Genomic DNA, 22,602 nt, shown 5'->3' with positions numbered 1-22,602 from the left:
TACGGTAAATCCAAACAAATGGAATGTTTTTATTTAGCTCCCTAATATTGGGAGGATATGTTATAAAGAGAATCACTATGGGAATTCCCTCGATTTAAATGGACCGAAGATCCATGCAATTTTTTTAGTGAGATACAAAAGACTTATGACATGATGACATGATGACATGATGCAATGCACAAATAAAAGGGCGGGCACAAATGAAACACACGGTGAAACCCGGAACACATGGAAGTCTTCTCGAGCATCGGTCTCGGGGCGTCACATATATACTCCTCCACCTCCTTCGTTTGAGGGTTAGCGTTGGTTTAGCTCATACTTAGAGATAGAGCTTCGCTCATCCACATCGGATCTACTCCTCGTGAGAGACCGCGGCCTCTTCGGAGAAGATCCCTTTGGGTTCAAGGCCTCCTTTTGGAGAAGAACATCAAGACCTCCTCACGGAGAAGACCGGCTACCTTTGTATCGTCCGTTGTTGACTTTGGATCTTGTATCTCACCTTTGTGTTCATCGATCTAGCGCATGTGTGATCTATTCTTGTTGGTTGAGTGATTCTCTCGTGTCTCCTCTTGTGTTTTCCCTCGTTTTCCCCTCGTGTTCTTCGCGTTCTTGGACGAGATCCGCTCCTTTCGTGAAAGATCGGCCCCTAGGGTTCCTACCCTACATCAAGTCCCCGCGCAGGTCTAGGGCCTGAATAGCAGACAGAAGGGCCTTCTTGCGCTCACGGAGGTCACAACCCAAGTTGGCGCCCCAGCCCTTCATGAACTGCCGGCCACACTTGGCACAGAAATGCCATGAGTCGATGGCGGATGGGGGGCGAGACAAGGACTGGGAGAGGGCGCGAGCCTCCACCCATCGAGCGGTCACGGCCTCGACGAAGCCAGGTTGGGACAACCAAAATGTCTCAAACCGGAATCGGGGAGGGATCAGGGGACGCTCGTCGGCGGAGGAGAGGAGGAGGGGGACGTGGTCAGACCCGATTCGAGTGATGGCCCGAAGGGAAGCAAGAGAGCACCGGAGGTCCCATTCTAGGGAAACTAGGACCCGGTCCAGGACGGACTGGGTCGGTGTAGCCTGACGGTTGGTCCAGGTGAACCTGGCACCAACCCTATCTAATTCGCGGAGACCAAGGTCAGCAATGTAGTCATTAAACATTTGCATTCGTGCAAAGTTTACATGCGAATTGCTCTTGTCCTCCGTGAAGCGAAGGAGGTTAAAATCCCCCGACCACCACCGGAAGCGAAGCAGCCGAGATCTTCCGGTGGAGCTCCTCGAGGAAGGAGGAGGCCCGGCTATGGTCGGTGGGGCTGTAAACAATAATAACCTCCCACTTGAAGTTGATGACGCGTTCATAAAGTTCCATGCTGACAAAAATTGTCCCCGGTCCATACTACCGACCTCAAAGGTGGCATCCTTGACGCCTAACAGGATGCCACCCGAGTGGCCCGCGCTCCCACTAGAAGGGAGCCAATGCCAGGTGAAGAGGTGGGGGCTGAGACGGTCGAGCTCAGGGAGGGAGAATTCCGTGTGCATGGTTTCTTGGATGGCGACAATGTCAACGTGTTCATCACGCATGTACTCGATGAGTTGGCGGCGGTGGCCATCATGGCCGAAGCCGCGAATGTTACAGAAGAGAGCACACATCAAGCATCCATAGGGGGGCTGCTTGACCCCAGGACACGAGATGCGTTTTGGGCGCGGAGAGCGGCAATGCGAGAATGGGTGCGGCCCCGCAGCTTCGCCATGGACAGGGGGGAATGCCACCAGCCCGCCGAGGAGGGGGCGGGGCGGCATCCCCTGACACGGTCGACGGGGGGGGGAGGTGCGAGCAGAACCGCTCGGGCCTCCGCGAGGCGACCGTCGAGAATCTCATGGGCCCTAATGGCCTCAATCTGGACTAAGGGGGGGACCAACCTCCTCCTGAACAGGATCGCAGAATCTGAGACGACCTTCGCAAGGTGACCGAGCGGAGCCGACTCCAAAGCAGAGAATGAACAAGTAGATACTGAGGGGGAGACTGCCGACGTACCTGGCTCTAGGTTCCGGGCAACCGTCCGGACCTCCACCCGCTCGTGGACGGCCAGCGCCAGGCCTCTCTCGGGACGCGCCGCGTCAATCCACGCGCTCCGGCGGGAGGCAGTCACCAAAGAGGAGGACGATCCGCCGCGGCGAAAGTAGGCCGCGGCCCGCGGATGGGGAGGAGGGGCGAGGCGGCCACGGGAGTGGCCACCCGAGTCTCCACGTCTGTGCCAAGAGCCGTCACGGGGGCGGGGGGAACAAAAACAAGTTGGGGATCGCTAACAAATTCCAGCGTCTCCCTTTCGGGTTTGGTTTGGGAAACAAAAACAAGTCCCCACGGGCAGACCGAACCCTAGCTTCGCCTTTTCGACCTTCACCCTTGCCATTCTCTCTTTAAGACCTATTGTGATGTCGTCGTCCGGCGGGGGTGGGGCTGGGCAGCAGTTCCGGTACACGCAAACGCCGTCGAAGGTGCTGCACCTGCGGAACCTACCCTGGGAGTGCACGGAGGAGGAGCTCGTTGAGCTCTGCAAGCCCTTCGGCCGCATCGTCAACACCAAATCCGGCGTCGGCGCCAACCGCAACCAGGCCTTCGTCGAGTTTGTAAGACATCCTACCACCCCCTCACCCCGGTCCCCCTTGCCCCGGTCGATACGCGCGACCCGGTGGGAAATTCCGGATGCCGTTGGTTTCCAGATACTCCTTTGAGTTTATTTTGCACGATCATCCATGTAGTTGCAGGTCAATCTTGGATCTAGTCGCGCAATAGTGGAATTTGTTAGCGATCTTGTATGGGTAGCAAGGCCTCATGCCTAATATTCACGCACTGGGGGTAGGTTGGCCCTGGTTGGTTTATTTGGCCTGCACATCAATTGTCAACACGTGGGATATAATGGTTTCTTCAGTTTTATGGATCAGTCATAATGAGAGCTTTAGTGGCTTGTACACTATTCCCGTATCTACTTATTTTAGTCTGGTTTGCTGTGGGATTTGTGAAGAGCAGCTAGGATTTATCCCCTACAAACTTTATGCGGGACCTTCTAAGGCCGTCTGCCGCTCCTGCATCTCTGCCTTGTATGGATTAATAAGATTGGGGGCTGTGGAATATGTGCAAATGCTGGATTTTGATTTTTTTATGACAGTGTAGGATGGTTTGGAGCTGAATGATTGGATTTTCTGAGCTAATGGACTTCAGTTCTGTAATAATGGAAAGCTTCTTGCATCAATATGTTGAATTGATCTGTAGCTAACTTGTATCCAAGCATGTGCAGCTAAGATATTTTGTGGTTGTAAGATCCCATATGACACTATTCATTTGGTTTTATGCTAGGGATATAGGATGCTCTGCATGGGTTCAATTTGGTTGTGTTAGTAAGTGGGGATTGCAGAATTACTGGAGTAGATTGCAGTTTTGTGGGCATTAATGGTTCTCAAGTATTACCTTTGTCCCGAATTACTTGTCTTAGATTTGTATAGATACGGATGTACGGATGTATCGGGACGGAGGGAGCATAATAATTTATATCATTGGTTAGCTTGTAACGGCATACATAATTTGAAAACTTTCTGTAGTTAGAAATAAAAAGTTTGTACATTTGCTTTTGTCTGGTTAATTCTACACAGCTGACTGATTTATATGTTAAAATTGATAATGCCAGGATCACTTATGTGAAGATTTATTTGTTTGCAGACCGATGTTAATCAAGCCATTTCAATGGTTTCTTATTTTGCATCATCTTCAGAACCAGCACAAATTCGAGGCAAAACTGTTTACATTCAGTATTCAAATAGACAAGAAATAATTAACAACAAGAGCCCTGGTGAGACTGTTGGAAATGTGTTGCTTGTTACCATAGAGGGTGTTCAAGCTAGTGATGTCACCATCGATGTAATCCATTTGGTGAGTTCTAAATTTATTTATTTACCCTGTCTTAATAAAAACTTTGATGCCTGGGTTTATTAGGCAACAATAAATTTAAGTTTTCTGATGCCTGTCATTGGCTGAAGATATCCAAGGGAGTCTACCTGACCTGATCCTTGTAAATCCAAGATTTTACATAGCTGTTCATCTCGTAGTAACGCGTTCTGCATGAATCAGCAGGCCCATGTTAACTTGGAGAAAATGTCGTTATCAACACCTGCAATTGGAGAGATACCATGTTTGTTTGCTTCCTCTGTCTTCTAACTGTTGCATTTGAAGTTTTTATGAACTCTCATCTTGAGGATGCCATTTTCTAATCATCCTTCATCATCACGCTTATCTCCGGTGTAGGTCACCTCATTGTTTATCCAAGTTATTGATGAAAGGTTAAATTCCCAAACCTTTAGAAGATTAGTATATTGTTTGGTGCTTCTTTTGAGATTATTTTGTTAAGGATCATTTCCAGCTGGTTGTTTGACAGTTAAGTCTCACTGTTTGGCTGTAGAGTGTGTTTCTTTAAGACCTTTCCCCCTTGATTTTTTTGGTGGAACACAAGAGTTAATTTGTTTCGGAAAAATGGTTTATGCATCATTTATCATGGCAAATGGAAAATTTAATTATCGATTGTTTATATGTACCATTGTTTATGGTAGATTGGTCTCCTAGACTTATTTTTACTCCTATACATGTCCCTCATCTCCTACCGTGTTTCAGGTTTTCTCTGCTTTTGGATTTGTTCACAAAATAGCCACTTTTGAGAAGGCTGCAGGTTTTCAGGTAATTCCAAATTTCATTTTGTTTCAAGTACTTGATCATTGCAAAAAGCCAAAACCCCCATCTTAAATTTCCCAACAGGCACTGATCCAGTATACTGATGCACCCACTGCATCAGCAGCAAGAGAAGCCTTAGATGGAAGAAGCATCCCAAGGTGATATCTCTTAATTTTAGCTTGTATAACTCATTGTGGGTAATGCTTATACTGTCCTGTGCCCATTATAAACTGAATTGTATGAGACTTGAATACAATGTAGATACTTGCTTCCGGATCATGTAGTATCCTGCCACTTGCGGATTTCTTTCTCTGCGCATAAGGATTTGAACATCAAGTTCCAATCACACCGCAGCAGGTATAGTTTATTATTTAGTTTCCTTTGGTTATTGCTATTTCCGATAAGTATCCCATGAAAACCAGAACATGAGCTATTCGATCTGAAATACGCGAGCTGGATCATCCCTCTGTTTATTCCGCACATTTTTGTAAAGCGCACTTGCCTTCATGGTTGTTTTTTCGCACAAATCCCATCGTGCTTCTCCCCTCTACTAACCGAGCCCCTGAAATGTGCCACTGCACATTTTGTATTACGGGCTAGGCTTTCAATGTTATTGCGCAATTTTGGGAGCTGTGGAGCACCCACATGAAACGGCAGCACTCCTCATGAGGATGTTGCAGGGCCATGCAAGAATTGAATCCGAGGTCTGACCTAGCTCGTGCATGTTTTAGTGGCACTATGTTGGGGTTGGTTGGAAGAGATTTGGGGACTGGTGAGTGTTAGGAGAGAGAAAGAACGGAAGATCAAGGTGGCTTTTGCAAACATAATGAAACGATGCTGGGGCGAAAGATATTCATCAGGACCACACATCTCTGGTCCGAATCTGACGTTGGTTTCCATGTTTCCAGTTAGTATGGATTTCCATGGGATACTTTATCTTCCGATAAAGGATCTATCTATATATGCATTTCCTCTAACTCGTGATCATTCACTGGTTTGTGGTGTTGCTAAATGAGTAGATTCGTAGTGTTAATGACTAAGCATTACTCGTGGGAACATACTAATTGGGAAAATCAGAGGGGTGTCAAATTGCGTGGGTGGATAGGATGTGCTCAATGCTGTAAACAATTACTTCTAAGCATTTTAGGCCAATGGCATCAAGTTGCTTTTTTTTAAGGAGTTCATATTAGTCATGTACCCTTACATAGAAATAATAAGACCTCGGCTTTATTTGCTTGTGCGAAAATAGTCTTATAACGATGGGTGAGACGAGACGGGTGTTTTATAGTACGGGCTCCAAGGAGCCTGTTTTTTTAAAAAAATCAAAATATATTTAGAAGTTTCATAAAATATCATTTTTTTCTCCACAAATAGATATACATATTCTCTAAGTATGTGTAAAGTTTAGTTAAATATTACGTTTGTTTGCAGTCTACACAAAAAAAAAACAAAAATCTGGCCCAAATATAACAAAAGGAAAAACTCATTTTAATCTATTTATTTGTCTTCTTTGTGTACATCACATATGAACATACTCCCTCCGTCCCAAAATAAGTGCATTGCTACGGGCTATCCGCCCCACGACGCACCTTTCCATTTTCCCGCCGGATCCTCCCCTTCCCGCCCGGTTTTCGCCGTAGCGGAACATTTCTCGCTGGATAATTCTCCTTCAAAACCGGATGACGCACACCAGTGTTGTAGCCAGGCTGAAGCCACGCCCTGGGCCAATAGCGTTGCTACAGTTGGAACAGTGCCAAATAGTTGTATTGTGGCTACAGAGAATGCCTGTCACGGCCCCTCTTGTGCGGGGCATGGCTATGCCCTTGACGCCCACCTCACCTTCGCCATGACACCCTTTCTTCTTCACACCGTTCTTGCTCACGGACCGTCAAGGAGTCTCCCGCCAACCGCCCCACTCCCCCCCCCCCCCCCCCCCCCCCCCCCCCCCCCCCCCCCCCCCCCCCCCCCCCCCCCCCCCCCCGGTCCGTGTCGATCCACCACCGCCATTAAGGCGACGAGCCGGGCGCCGTGCGGGACACCGTCGTGGCAGGCCAGCAGCAAGGGACAAGGATGGCAACCGTCTTCCTATCTTAGTGCTAGTGCCTCCTGGTTTTATGCTGGACCAACCTTTCATCCCACGCTCTACCACGACGGCGCTACGCACATGCGTTGCCACGGGAAAAGAAAGCTATGAATAGAAATGTTCATCCAAAGAATGAAAAAATTCAATGTTTCTCTCCTCTTCCCTCCCTCACGTGCACATGCTTGATTTGTGGTACAAATTTATGTATCTGTTGGAGAAGAGCAAAAAAAGAGAAGACTCCCCTAATTAGTTAATTGCCCGTGCATTGCAACGGTGGCATACATATTCTAGTGTTTAAACATTAATCATGTCTGTTATATAACTTGTGATACGGACAACTTATTAACCACTCTTCTTCTCCTTCCTGCCCCCTTTGATGACTTCTCAACAACGCCCCCCTCCCTTGTCGACTTTTTAACAACACACTCTCTTCACCCCCCCTCGCTTCGTTTCTCTCTACCTCTCCCTCTCTCCCCCTCCTTGTGTGACCGACTTCTCTATACACACAAAATGATTTTAGGGGAAAATACACATAAGTACATGTGGAATTCACTATTTTGTGCTTTGACAATGCCTCATATTTGACATCTGTCACGGGCAACCAGCCTACAGACTAATGGATCATATGCATTATATTTGGCCAACATAACCCGAGGGGAATAATTTCATTGAATTTGGTGCGGCTTAATCGTCCCAGTCAAGATAGTTGTCTCATGCTTCTCACAGCGACCTTGGCCCGCTATTTATCTTGCCTGTCACCATGCTGCTGCCGTAAGCACTACCTTGTGTTGCAACTGCATCAGTTACTTGTGTTAGTTCCCTCGGTGGAACCATCAGCTACAGCTTCATCATCATCTGACATGCATAAGATGCATATTCTATCATTATTTATATTTCAAGTACTTGCCCTAGTATAACAAATAAAAGTAGTGATCTAAACGCTCTTATATTTCTTTATGGAGGGAGTACAACAAAGTAACCAATCCAAATCTGAGTAGAATGGTTTTGAAGAACACCCCATTATTTGTCAACAAGGCCCCGCCATCTACACTATTTGTGGGTGAATACTTCAAAAAAAAAAGTACGGCAGAACTCAGGAGAGTGTTAGCAAAGACATCACAAATTTTCCACTCTAAAGGTCAGGTGGATGCTTAGTGTCATACATCCATTCAGGAGCAAATATGGCAGGTGAGCATCATCTTTTTAAGGTGGATCAAGGGCAACATTTGCCTGGCAATGCAGACGGCTTATAGAATGAATTCATTTCCATTTAGACAAAAAGAATTAGAAGAGATGGTGTACAGGATTACTGTGGTATTCATGCAATGTTCTACAAGTAGAGCCATCATGTTTTATTAATGTACGGCAAGGTAATACCCATTGCCCACCACAGAAAGTATTTCGGCCGAAGACAACAATACACATGCACACATCATACTCTCAATTCCTAGAAGTTCTACCTCAACCTCGTCCATATTTTTCTACTGAAACCTCCCAAATATTTTCAGGTGTTCAGTTAAATGAACTGGGTTACCTTGCTGCTATAATTGGCAAATATGTCATCACACGTATCAAAGAATGGCTTGTTATGCTCTTTCATGCGGAACTCAGATGCAAGTTACTACAAAATCTTCAGAAGTATGGATTTTAACATCAAAAGATCTAAAAAGCTTAATTCCTTTTCGTTGTCCAAAAGTAGTCACCTTAACATGTACCCGTACAAGAAAAGTAAAGAGATGCGCATAATAGTGGACATGCATTTTTGTAGTGAAAGGTACATTCACATGAACAAGTCTGTACAAAAATACTTCATCCTTGTAATCTCATTCACTTATTCCTGAGTAGATTATGCATATAAGGTCCATTACTATGCAAATTCATTTGAGACGGCACTTCGTGGGCTCATATATTACCTCGAAAGCAATCCTACTGAAAGAAAACAATGATAATTGGCATTTCTGTGCCACTATTTCATCTATCCTCTGTCCCTACCTTCTTTTCATTATGTCCGATGACAAAACTGAAGTAAAAAGCCCGCAAGTGAACAAAGCTACTATTGGGAGGGTATTAATAAACATCTACTTTGCTTAACAGGAAGTACATGACATCTACTTTACACAGAACATGTTGTATATTGTCTCAAATCTAAGGGTCACCTAATACGATTATATATATGTTAATTAGGCTAGAGTCCAAGTGAACCTATGCATCGAATCATATGTCTATAAATTAAGATTACTTAGAGAGAGGTAGTCACACATTGTCACTAATATAGTGAAGAACAATATGCACAACTGAAATATTGTACTAAGCCGGAAAAAACTAATGAAGACATGTAATTATTCTTGTATGCGCAATCAATTTAACCGAGCAAGGAAATCACCAAGAAAAAGAAAGTATAAGTTGAGTGACGATGTTTTGCAAATTTAGTCAAACACAAAATAGGAGGCCCAGTGTAGAAAACATACTTGCCTGCATATTGTTTGCTCTACCTCCTTGTCTGCAGTCACCAATACTTGCCTGCATATTGTTTGTTCTACCTCCTTGTCTGCAGTCACCAAAAGGAAGATCTGTTCGCTGAACAGATTCCCACCTAAATCGAAAGAAAGCAAGAAGACAAAATTCTTCACAAATGAAAGATGTAAAAAGCAGTGAGTGATAGAGGCGGAGGTGTCCCGATGTTTCGATGAGATAGATATCGTTTTCTGTGGGAGTCGACTTTGACGATCCGACTACAAACATGCGAAGACGTCGCGCCTCTGCAATCGCTAAACCAACTTTCGAGGGTTATTGACCATGCCGGAGCACGATCAACCTGACCACGAGGGTCTATTTCCTACGAGCAAACGAAGAGCAAGCAAGAAACTAAGATTGCAATTTGGATATTGCGAATAAAAGAGGAAAGCTTTATTAGTGAAGGTGGGTTCTGTGACGTCTTGGTCTGGTCGTTGGACACAAACGAAGTACGCGAAGTTGCAGCTATGTCGAACTTTTAATCTAAATAAAACCCAAAGTCTAAACGATGTTCTAAAGGCTGTATATATGGAGGAAGAGGGGGAAATTTCGTGGCCCTTGGTGGAGGGGTCCGAAACCAACCCCAACTCTTGTTTCCTCACACATACGGACTCTAAAAATAGCATATACTTAAGTATTTCGAAAATACATGGGCCTGGCCCAATAATAAGGTGATGCAGCACCTAGAATAGTCTCTGGATGAAATTTATGAAGTGGCATCTTGTGTATTTTGTCCAAGGCTTCATGCACTCCTTATGGTGGCTTCAAAGTCCTGAAATCATCACTTGTAACTCCGTTCTTGACCCCTTTGCGCATGCCATCATCTCCATGCTTGAACTTGCTTCAAGGTTCATCTTTTTTGTTCAAGCTAGGCCCTTTATTTATAAGCAAAACAAATGTATCCAATTTAGGCAGTATCATATTCTTATGAACATTAGAATCGTTACCAAGAAACGAAAGTACCTGATAATTGAGTTGGCATGCGCGAGCTCTAGTAATTGGTCCAGTATGTCTAGCAGCAGGGGCTGTGAATGTAACAATGGTATTGATGTCCTCATCATCCTCCCGTTCTTGAAACGAAGTCGTCCTTAACGAAAGCTCATCTTCCTTATCCAAATAAGACTTCAAATTTGCAATGTTAAAAGTGGGACTAACCCCAAAATCCGCAGGCAGCTCAAGTTTATATGCATTATTATTTATTTTCTCTTAACACCTTAAAAGGACCATCAGCACGTGGCATTAGCTTTGATTTGCGTCAATTAGGAAATCTACCCTTACGCAAATGTAATCAAACAAGATATCCAGGTACAAACACAACATGTTTTTTACCCTTTTTTCTAGCAAATTTATATTTAGCATTTATACGCTTAATGTTTTCCTTAGTTAGCTCGTGCATTTTTAAAATCAATTCAGCACGTTCTTTAGCATCAAAATTAATCTTCTTCGAAGATGGAAGAGGCAACAAATCAATAGGTGCACGAGGTAGGAAACCATACATAATTTCAAAAAGGCACATCTTAATAGTAGAATGCAATGAACGATTATAAGCAAATTCAATATGAGGCAAGCATTCTTCCCACATTTTCTTATTATTCTTCAAAACAGTCCTAAGCATAGTAGACAAAGTTCTATTGACTACTTTAGTTTGTCCATCAGTTTGGGGTGACAAGTAGTATTAAAAAGCAGTTTAGTCCCCAATTTAGCCCATAAACATCTTCAAAAGTGACTAAGAAATTTAGTATCACGATCTGAAACAATAGTATTTGCCACACCATGCAAGCGAATAATTTCACGAAAGAACAAATCAGCAATATTAACATCATCATTTTTATGACATGGTATAAAGTGTGCATTTTCGAGAATCTATCCACGACAAACAAATTGCTATTCCTTCCCTTCTTTATTCGAGGTAAACCTAAAACAAAGTCTATAGATATATCTTTCCAAGAAACACTAGGTACAGGCAAAGGCATATATAAATCATGAGGATTGAGTCATGACTTAGCTTTTTGACATGTAGTGCAGCGAGCAACAAAACGCTCAATATCCCGTCTTATCTTTGGCCAAAAAAAATGTGTAGCAAGTATATCCTCCGTCTTCTTGACGCTAAAGTGTTCCATTAATCCTCCTCCATGCGCCTCTTGCAACAACAAAAGACGAACGGAGCTAGCTGGAATGCATAGCTTGTTAGCATGAAACACAAATCCATCGTTGAAAACGAACTTATTTCAAGTTCTTCCTTCCTTACAATTCTGCAATACATCTTTAAATTCAGCATCATGCACATATTGATCTTTGATGGTCTCCAAAACAAATATTTTAAAGTCAAGTTGTGAAAGCATAGTATAACGACGAGACAATGCATCAGCAATAACATTTTCTTTACCCTTCTTGTGTTTGATGACATAAGGGAAGGTCTCAATGAATTCAACCCATTTAGCATGTCTACGGTTAAGTTTTGCTTGACTTTTAATGTGTTCCAAAAATTCATGATTAGAATGTATAAGAAATTCCTTGGGTTATAAATAATGTTGCCATGTTTCTAAGGTCCGAACAAGAGCATATAATTCTTTATCATAAGTAGAATAGTTCAGACTAGGCCTACTCAATTTTTCAGAAAAGTATGCAACAGGTTTACCATCTTGTAATAACACACCTCCTAATCCAATTTCATTAGCATCACATTCAAGCTGAAAAGTCTAATTAAAATCAGAAAGTTGGAGTAAAGGAGCATGTGCCAATTTATCTTTCAACTTATTTTAGTGACAGCAGGAGGCAAAGAGGAAGGCACGTCCTCGAATGAAAATAATACCTCTTTGCACACAAAAGCATAGCAAACAGATTTACTAAAATCTAGATCATCAATATCAGATTTGGTGGCAAGTAAACATGCATTTTTCAATTTAATTTCAGAAGCAACATTAGATGATTTATTATTATGCTTCATTTGTTGCTCAAATTCTTTTGCCACAATCTAATTTTCACTCTTAATTTGCTCCTGTTTTGCTTTATTAGCTTTATTAATATCATCTTTCAAAATGAAATCAGGAGTCATAGGAAGCAAAGTAATATTTTTGTCCTTAAATGTTTTTGTTCTTATGAACAAGATTATACTGATTTTTTCTACCATGGTGTACAGAATTTTTATCAAATTGGCATGGTCTACCAAGTAATAAGGAACATGTTTGCATGGGTACCACATCACAGTCAACATAATTAGCATATGTAGAAATACTAAAATGAACACGAACAATACGTGTTACCTTAACCTTGCCGCTGTTGTTGAACCATTGGATGTAGTAAGGATGTGGATGTGGTCTTGTGGTGATAGATAGCATCTCCGCTAACTCCATGCTATCCAAGTTGTTGCAGCTCCTTCCATCTATAATGACGCGAACAGAACGTTTCTTCACAACTCCCTTTGTGGGGAACAAATTATACCTCTGATTTTGCTCAGCTTGTGTAACGTGCAAACTCAAAACACGTTGAACAACTGAACATTCATACCTGTCAGCATCTTCAGCAGTCATGTATTGCGTCTCATGATTATAATCAACTCCATCGTGTTCTTTATGTGTAATAAGAGGTAAAGTCTCCTCATCATAGTCACTAGCGGACTCATACCCACCATCCTCAGTAGCAATTATCACACGCTGAGATTTGCATTCTCTCGCAAAATGTCCTCTTTCCTTACAACGACGACAAATAATATCACTTGTGTGCTCTGTTGATGTCATGGAAGAAGAAGAGCTCTAGGCAGGCCCAGCAGGTGTGCTCTTGGCAGATAGTGGTGGTTGTGCTTGCTTTCTCGTATCACGGCTGGAGGTGGCACCTGATGGAGGTGCTAGTGCAGTGGAAGTAGAGGATGCGCGTGGTGTCCATGATGAAGATCGACTTGCAGAAAAGTTAGGTCGCGCCAATGCATGTCGATCCTGCACTTCACGTTCAACTTTACAAGCAAGATAGAATAAACGAGTGATATTGTTATACTCCTTATACTTTGAATGGTCTGAATCTCTCTATTTAAACCACCCATAAAACGTGCAAGCATAGCTTCATTCTCCTCAACAATACCACATCTAATCATGCCAGTTTGTAATTCTTGATAATATTTTTCTACAGAATTTTTTCCTTGTCTTAAACGCTGCAGTTTTTGAACTAATTCACATTGATAATATGATGGAACCCAACGAGTACGCATAGCAGTTTTCAAAGCAGCCCAAGTAGCTGGAATAGGGTATAATCTATAATGTTTAGACCATCAAACACATGCAAAGCTAGTGAAAGCACACAGAGCAGCAGGAACACATATCTCCTCAGGATATTGTAAACATGTAAATCGTTTTCAGTTTCGAATTCCCAAGTAAAATATATATCAAGAACATATCTACCCTCAAATGGTGGAATATTCAATTTTAGTTTAGGAAGATGGTCATGATCTTGTACCTCGGGTGGTGGTGCAGCCCTACTGTTCTGATGATATATCTTAGAACGACCTGGTGGTGGTGGTGCTGGTGGTTGCACGTAGTTCTGATTTTGATCAACCCCATCCTCGTAATGGTCCTTCACCTCTCCAGTAGCAGCAGGAGCTACAGAAGCATCAACAGTGGCACCAGAATTTTGCCCAGGGTCAATGGGAACATGCTGTGCTCGTCCCACTTGATTTGGAAGATGTTGTTGTTGTTGTTGTTGTTGTTGTTGTTGTTGTAGAGGTGCGTTAGGTGCCAGCCGGTGGCGGTGGTGGAAGACGCGCAAGCAATTCATTAAACTTGTTATCGAGCTTTGTTTCGAACGTCTTCTCCATTCCATTTATCTTCTTCCTGGCCTCTTCAAATCTGTTTAGCACATCTTGCACCTGTCCACTCATCATTTACTGAAATTTATCATGCAACTCATTCGTCATGTTCTCCCAGTCAGTCTCGTCGGCTTGTGATTCTGCCATGGTTAGCAGCAATAGAAACACACAAGAATATGATCCTACAGACTACTAACAAGAGGTGATGGTGGGTGTCACAAATCCGTCAAGCAAATCTCAAATTCTTACTAGTTCTTACCCAACAGCAGGCGGTGATCGGCAACCGTCGTAGTCAAAACTCTCAAAGATTGGATAGAGCGATTACCAGGGAGAGTCCAACGCACGACGTAGATGTATGTGGAGCTGGGAAGGCTTATAATATGGTAGCAAAAAGGGTCAGCAATAATCAATTCAGAGATGCAAAGTTGAATAAACGCTCAACAACGGTACTGTGTTGATCCTAGGCTAGATCGTGCTAGAGACGCGAGCCTAGAACACTAATAAAATCACGGCGCTGCATGTAAACAAGGGAGGAGCTCACTCTGAATTTTTTTCTTTTTTTTTCTTTTTTTTGTCACTTTTTTTTTCTGTTTTTTTTGCTTCGCAATTTTTTTTTGAAAAAGTTTACAAATGGTCTAAAAACTACCTAGCCAGAATTTTCCAGACTTGTTTTTTTTTAGTTTGGAACTATTTTTCTATTGCGGGTAGCACGGAATCTCGGGAGTTCTACTCTGTCATGACTCGAAGTATCGCGTGATCTGGAAGTCGAAAGCAATGCAACAAATACTGGATTCGGACTGGTGGTGGAGATGAATCTGGTGGAACTCGAACTGGTGGCGAATATATGTAGGGCGGTGGAACACGGACTGGTGGCGAATCTGTGATGGAGGTAGACTTGGATTATCATGATGGTGGTGGATATGTGGTATATGGCAGCGACGATGACGATGGTGGTATATGGCAGCGGTGATGACGATGGTGGTATATGGCAGCGGTGACGATGATGGTGGTATATGGCAGCGGTGATGATGATGACGCGGCGGCGGCGACTAGACACAACGATGCAACCGCAAATTCAACAATGCAAAACCCTAAAAAGATTATGCAAAGGCTCAGATTGGTTCAGATATGATGAACTAACCCTAATTTTTTTGTGGTTTTTTCGTGGACTGTAGGTATGAATAACAAACTCAATCTAAACTACGAAAAACTGTAAAATCTCACCGAGCAACCTGTAAATCTGATACCACTTGATAGAGGCGGAGGTGTCCTGATGTTTCAATAAGATAGATATCGTTTTCTGTGGGAGTCGACTTTGACGATCCCACTACGAACGTGCGAATACGTCGCGCCTTAGCAATCGCTAAACCAACTTCCGAAGGTTATTGACCACGCCGGAGCATGATCAACCTGGCAACGAGGGTCTATTTCCTGCTAGCAAACGAAGAACAAGTAAGAAACTGAGATTGCAATCTGAATATTGCGAATAAAAGAGGAAAGCTTTATCAATGTAGGCGGGGTTCTGTGACGTCTTGGTCTGGTCGTTGGACACAAACGAAGTACGCGAAGTTGCAGCTATGGCGAACTTTTAATCTAAACAAAACCCAAAGTCTAAACGACGCCCTAAGGGCTGTATATATGGAGGAAGAGGGGGGAATTTCGTGGCCCTTGGTGGAGGGGTCCGAAACCAACCCTAACTCTTGTTTCCCCACACATACGGACTCTAAAACAGCCTATACTTAAGTATTTCGAAAATATATGGGCCTGGCCCAATAATAAGGTGACGCAGCACCTAGAATAGCCTCTGGACGAAATTTATGAAGTGACATCTTGTATATTTCGTCCAAGGCTTCATGCACTCCTTATGGTGGCTTCAAAGTCCTGAAATCATCACTTGTATCTCCGTTCTTGATCCCCTTGCGCACTAAGCAAAACAAATGTATCCAATTTAGGCAACATCATATTCTCATGAACATTAGAATCGTTACCAAGAAACGAAAGTACCTGATAATTCAGTTGGCGTGCGCGAGCTCTAGTAATTGGTCCAGTATGTATAGTAGCAGGGTCTGTGGGTGTAACAATGGTATTTATGTCCTCATCAGTGAGGGATCTTAATCAACACATTCTTCTCTTTGAATTGTAACAGAGTAAGGAACATAATTCATAATCGTTGTGCTAAGTTATGATGTAGGGTGGAACCCTAATGGCCGATCTTTCACGATTTGGAGGGGGATTCCCGAAAAACACGAAGAACACACAAGAGGAAAACACACAAATCAACTAGATCCGATGATACATACGCTAGATCCACATACATAGAGAGGTCACAAAGATCCAAGGATAACAAGGGAGAATACAAAGAAACTAGGTCTTCTCAATCCTTGAAGGAAGGAGGTCTTGAATCCACGAAGGATCTTCCCACAAGGGGATCTTGAATCCACTTGGGGAATCTTCTCCTAGGAGGCCTTGGTCTCCAATGGAGTATAGGTACAAGTGGATGAGCAAAGCTCTATCTCCAAAATGAGCTATCACAATGCTAACCCTAAAACGTAGGTAGAGGAGTATATATAGTCTAGGAGGCTAAGGGGTATATAGGCCTCGGCCCAGATACACTGCACGCAGGCAGGAGGCCGGATGTTCGGGCGTTCGAGGGGGTGCCGGATGTCCGGGGCATGGGGGCAAGATGTTCAGGCTGGCGGGGTCAGACTTTGGGTGTCCTTTGTATAGGAGGGGCCGGATTTCCGGGCTAGCGTCGGATGTCCGGGGCTGCCGGCCTTGTAGCACTTCGGCTGTTGGGCTGTTGTTGTTGTGGATCAAGGGCCGGGTGTCTGGGGCCTGTAGGCTTCTTTCGGTTCCTTTTGTCGGTCCTCTTCATCTGTGTACTTGGGGACTTGTCCATCTTCACGAGCATCTCCAAGGGGGTGTTCTTCATACCTAATCACACATAGCATCCCAGGTAGTAGCCATGTCTCACGTGGGTCATACAGAATATCACTAAGGAGAGATGTCACCTCGGTCTCGAGAGCTCTTGCACGTGCTCGTGTCATTGATCCATTTGGCACTTGGGGTGGTGTAGGTAGGTCCATGGGGATGACAATAGGATGCTCCACATCAAGTTAGCTTTCTCAGGCTAAGATTTTAAGCTAATGAATACCACGATGCCAACACCCGTTGCATCCATTATTGTGTGAAGGGTTTACATGTCAAGCGATGACTTACCAGCATTGTGTGGTGGTCAATCGCTTGCCTACCTGAATGTTGTGCAACAAAACTGGAATGCTGGAAAGTAAGTATTTGAATGTTGCAACTTCTGGTAATTGAAACCGTCAAGACTTACCGCCTTGTAAGGGTTGGTGTTGGTGATCCTGAGAGCCGCCTCCATGGCGGCGACGTTGGGGTTGCATAGGACGCGGAACCTGGGCAGGTCGTCGGTGCTGCCTGACCTAGTGAAGTGGCCGGCAATGTAGAAAATCTTGGGCGCTTGGTCGCACGGCAGCATCAAGGACGGCGGGTTTAGGGTGTCGAAGCAGATGATCCCCTTGAAGCAGTACTTCGGGCCCAGCCTCTTGAGGGCTTTCACGGCCGCCGGGCCGCGATGTGGCGAGGAGGGGCAGCGATGTTGAAGCAGATGATCCCTTTGAAGCAGTACTCCAGGCCCAGCCTTTTGAGGGCTTTCACGGCCCCCGGGCCGCGATGTGGCGAGGAGGGGCAGCGATGTGGGCGCTGGGGAAGGAGGTGGTGCGAGGGCTTGGGGGGATGCGTCGGTTGGGAGGGTTGTGATGGGGCGCCGGGAGGTCAATGGTGGGGCGCCGGTGAGGCACCCGAGGGCTCTGGCCACGAGGAGAAGGCAGACCAGGGATGGGAGGCAGCCATCGAAGGAGCAAGTAGCAGCGGCGCCATGCAGGGTGTCGGGTTGATTGGGAGATGGCATGGTGAGGTTCCGGGAGAATGGACGAAACGTGATTTGCCTCTTGATGTCACAAACTATGTACCTCTAATAGAGCAAATTCGAACAGAAAAATACCGTAGAGGCTGGAACGGTCTTCTCCAATGATGATGTCCTGCACTGTTCGCCGCCTTATGCATCGTCTGTGGGGATCCATGGCGCTGGCAGCGTGTGGGGATCCACGGCGATGGCGGCGGCGACGTCCTGGTGATCCGTGACATCCTGGGGATCTGCGATGTCCGCGTGCTGGTGATCAACGACGGCGTCGTTGGTCGGTGGCGTCCCTGGGAATCGACGGCGGCGCGACAGCGTCGACGTATATAATCCTAGACAAATGATCTCGTCCGGGAAAGGAGTGGCAGATGTTTTTTTTTCCTTCTGTAATCTTTTGTAAAGAGATAAAAACCAATGGGAGGGGGTGGTGGCAGGTGGGACGAAAAAAACGGATGAAAAAAACACGGTGTACCAGGCTACCAACTTCCCCTTTAGGAGTAGAGGTGAAATTTCGTACGATTATACTACACATATATGCTTTTTTATGTGTACTTTTTTCAGATTTTTTTAATATGTAGAAAATGTATTTTTGCTGGGAAAAAAACACCGAGCTGCCTGGAGCCCAGCCATCATATGCACTTTTTGTGGGTGAGATTCACATTCGATGGATAACTAGATTGTGTGGCTTACATTATAATAACATTTGGCTTTCAGTTTTTATGGTCGCCGGGGCTATTTGCTTGGAACTTATGTTGTATGGTTGAACCTATTGTATGAGGATACTGCTACAAGTCTACACCTGTCACTGGACTAGCCTTTTTCATCCCTGCTCCTTACCCTTGTTAGGAGTAGTTCTTTTTCTATCAATCAGGTTACCTTTTTTTTTTCCCAGTCCGTCGCTGTTAAATGTTCCCTTTTGTTTTTATTTTCCAGGGATTACACTAACCCTTACCTTCCAGTCAACTCCTCTGCTATAGATAGTACATTGCAGGTATTTCTTCTGCAAGGGATCAGAAACATTCTAACAATTTAGTTTCATTTGTTTCACCATTTTATCTAACTCTGCTGTTTTTGCATGGATTTCCCTTTGATATGACTTGGCAGCCTGCTGTTGGTGCTGATGGAAGGAGGGTGGAGGCTGAGGGTAATGTTCTTCTTGCATCAATTGAGAATATGCAGTATGCTGTATCAGTGGATGTTCTCCATACTGTAAGTAAAATTGGGAAAATACTTATTCAAATAGGCTTCAAGACTTTGATTCTGCTTTGCTTATTGTGTGCTGGTTACGATTAATTAAATTTCAGGTGTTCTCTGCATTCGGTACAGTCCAGAAAATTGCTATTTTTGAGAAGAACGGTGGAACACAAGCTCTAATTCAGTACCCTGGTATGGGCCAGAGAATATATCATTTTTGGCATTAAATAGTCAGCAACATCCTTTACCCTTTTGATTTTTATTCAGTAATTTAATTTGTTCTGAATTATGTTATGTCAATTGATGGTGTATATTGGCGGTAGCGATTGGCCACCCTTTTTTTCATGCTCTTGCCATCTTCCTCCTTCAGGATGTTCTTCCTTGCTAGCGACCATCGAGGTTACCTGCTCGAACGTGGTTGCCGTCGGGAGGAGAGTTGCGTGCCGGCATGGTCGCTGTTGGCTGGCTCCCGAGTCCCCACTGTGTCCTTATCTAATATTCTTTCTTTTTTAATTTGAAAAAGATGGGATACTGCGGGATACCAGTCCCCCCCCCCCCCCCCTCCGCGCGTATCAGGACGGCCAACTAACCATACCATGCAAGCATGCCACCTCACCATACAACTGTGAATTGGATAAAGCCCACGTTAACATGCAATCATGCATGGAAAAAGACCCACCACAACATTCAACCATGCATGGGAAAATGTTTTCCATTCTACTATTCTATTTATTCAATAAATATTGTTACAACTATACGTAATCAAATATAGTCATGTTTTTTTAATTTTGGTTCTTATGTTATCAATCCAATTTTTCATCAACCAATTCTCGCAGCAAGCGCGGGGTATCCTCTAGTTACCTGATTCTTGGTCACTTTACCATTCAGATGCAAGTACTGCTACAATTGTGAAGGAAGCATTGGAAGGGCATTGCATCTACGATGGTGGCTACTGTAAGATTCACCTGTCATACTCTCGTCATACTGATCTCAATGTAAAGGTATAATGGGTTCATTTTGTTTAGTGTGTTTTGGACATGAAAACGATTTGGAGGATATGATTTGCTTCATTTGTAGAACCCACTTTGGTTTGCCTCGTCACTTGTAACACAAACTCCACGTTTTAAAAGAACACAAACTCACTTTGATTTGTCTTGCCATATGAAAAACATCACTGTCTCTCTGTCATTCAGGCTCATAGTGACAAGAGCAAGGATTACACAATCCCAGAAGGAGCACACCAAGCAGCACCACAGCCAGCCGGTGTACCACCTACAACTGCAGGATGGCAAGGTAATTCTCAAGCAGCTGGACCATACGGACCACCAGGTGTCGCTGCTCAAAACCAGAACACCAACGGACAAGTGCCGAATTGGAATCCCGGCAACTCAGGGTACCCACCAGCTCCAGGCCAGTATCCAGGCCATATGTACTCAACTCCTCCACCACAGCAGTACACGGCGACATCAGGGGGCTTCTCCGCCCCTCCGCCACCGCCACCTCATGAGATGCATCCTTCACACCAAATGCCACCTGCTCATCATGGAAATCAGCAGAGACCGGCAAGTGGTGCCCCTGGAACCGGCCAACCATCTCCGTATTACCACCATTAAGTGTGTGTACCTAGTTTATGGAGTTTTGTAACTCTACAATACTGCTACCCTCTTTTGTTTATCATCTCCGCCCTACAATGAAATAACAGTCAATAAATTCTCATCCATCATTTTTTTTGTCAATGCGAGGCATTGATGGAAATCTGCTCTGTCAGGTGCAAAAATGGTTTGCTTTATCGGACTTGCCAGCGAAAATATAAAGGTTGCATGCTAAGTGAATTTGAATATTCTGCAGTTTTGGAATATCAAACTTGGTCAACCATTCTATTTACGTGTGAAGTTTTGGTAGTATTCTTAGTGTAGACCTAAGTTCACACTAAGCAAAACTCTTACCCAGAGAATGGTTTATTCTACACCCTAGTAGTGCTCTACACAAAATATAGTAATGTAGTCCGAAAAATAATACTAATTTATCTAGAAAGTACTCCTTCCGTCCCTTAATATAAGACCTTTTTTTGATGCTCAAAAAACGTCTTATGTTTCGGGACGAAGGGAGTAGTAAATTATGAACTTGTGTAGTAAAAAATAATTTTATAATTATTATATTTTGTACACCATTCTATTAGATTTTGTATGTAAATTTACAGGTGGATTTAGGGTTTTGTACACCATACGAACTTGTATAATAAAAAAAAATATAGTAATATAAATATATATACTATTCATCATCCTAGGTGTAGAATAATTTATTCTTCACTTGAGATAATTTATGATCGTTTTATAAATAAATTAAATTTAAAATACAAATAGTTACATTCATATTGATTCACTTCATAAAATTTGGCATAAGAAAATGAAATTATATGCTATAAGACCAGAAAGTTGCATTCTATATATATTTTACATTATTTTTACGTTTGTAATTTTATGTAACAAAATATTTTTTACGGTGATTATATATTTTCTTACGTTTTTTTTTTATATCTGAAATAAGACAAAATTTATGAAACATAACATTACAATGCATTGATGCTAAAAAGGAGGAATTTTTATTCCTCACCCCAGTCCATGTGTGCGCGTGCAACTTAAAAACCTAAGAAACAAAGAAGTTGAGGTAAAATTACAGTGTGGGTGGGAGAAAGAACCGGTATCCCACCGTAAATAAAAGAAACGACTGTAATCTTACAACATGCATATCAGTAAGTTACAAAATACATGCGAGGAATCAGTTGGCACATCAAAAAACACACTATAAAAAACAAACGGTGATGCTGTAATCTTACAACGGTAACCGAGGCGTTCCCAACTTTTTGTAGGACGTTCTGTTCCTATATTGTAGGAATTTCCCTTGCTAGATCTATTAATAATCATATTGGATTGAGTATCGGGTGTCTAGCAAAAATGAAAGGCCTCCCTCATTTGATTTGTTTTGTATGCATCAAAACTCAGGTGGCATTAAATTTGTGTGAGATTGCTTTGGCTATATATAATAGTTCAACTGCAGAACATATACGAGGAAACAAAGCATCAGGATTCTGAGCGATGACTCCCAACAGAACTAGTTCTTTCATTAGTGTTTGCAAAAAAAAAAAAAAAACCCGGTGATCTCCTCCATAATTTCCACAACATAGAAAATCTCACAACCGAAGCCCTCACAAAAAGCTTTTCGGATAGATTGTTCAGCTTCGTTGACCAGAGACTAATCTGGAGCTATGCTAAAACTGAATACACATAGCAATTTAGGAAGAACAGGACAAAGTGAAAAGTAAGTGGAAGTTAATTAGATTTTTTTAAGAAAAAGAGGATGATCCC

At 43.4% G+C, this 22,602-nt stretch overlaps 1 protein-coding gene across 3 annotated transcripts; it reads left to right on the top strand.

Moving 5' to 3' along the window:
* The first annotated feature begins 2,311 nt into the window (after positions 1–2,311).
* LOC125551633 (polypyrimidine tract-binding protein homolog 1-like) lies at positions 2,312–20,992 on the top strand. 3 transcript variants are annotated; one of them, XM_048714904.1, is made up of 10 exons: positions 2,313–2,622; positions 3,710–3,919; positions 4,655–4,717; positions 4,796–4,869; positions 4,973–5,068; positions 18,977–19,034; positions 19,148–19,252; positions 19,348–19,429; positions 20,126–20,238; positions 20,431–20,992. In XM_048714904.1, exons 1-10 carry the CDS (start codon positions 2,428–2,430, stop codon positions 20,848–20,850), a joined length of 1,416 nt encoding a protein of 471 aa, XP_048570861.1. In that variant the 5' UTR covers positions 2,313–2,427; the 3' UTR covers positions 20,851–20,992. The 3 variants fall into 3 exon arrangements, with proteins under 3 accessions (XP_048570862.1, XP_048570861.1, XP_048570863.1); XM_048714906.1 differs by having other exon boundaries at positions 20,126–20,191; positions 20,431–20,675; XM_048714905.1 differs by lacking the exons at positions 20,126–20,238; positions 20,431–20,992 and adding an exon at positions 19,608–20,064 and having other exon boundaries at positions 2,312–2,622.
* Positions 20,993–22,602: the final 1,610 nt, after the last annotated feature.

The sequence above is a fragment of the Triticum urartu genome, chromosome 4, assembly GCF_003073215.2.
Source record: "Triticum urartu cultivar G1812 chromosome 4, Tu2.1, whole genome shotgun sequence".
Taxonomy (NCBI): domain Eukaryota; kingdom Viridiplantae; phylum Streptophyta; class Magnoliopsida; order Poales; family Poaceae; genus Triticum; species Triticum urartu.
Note: the sequence above shows the minus strand (reverse complement) of the source record. Positions and strands in the feature narration are given on the sequence as shown.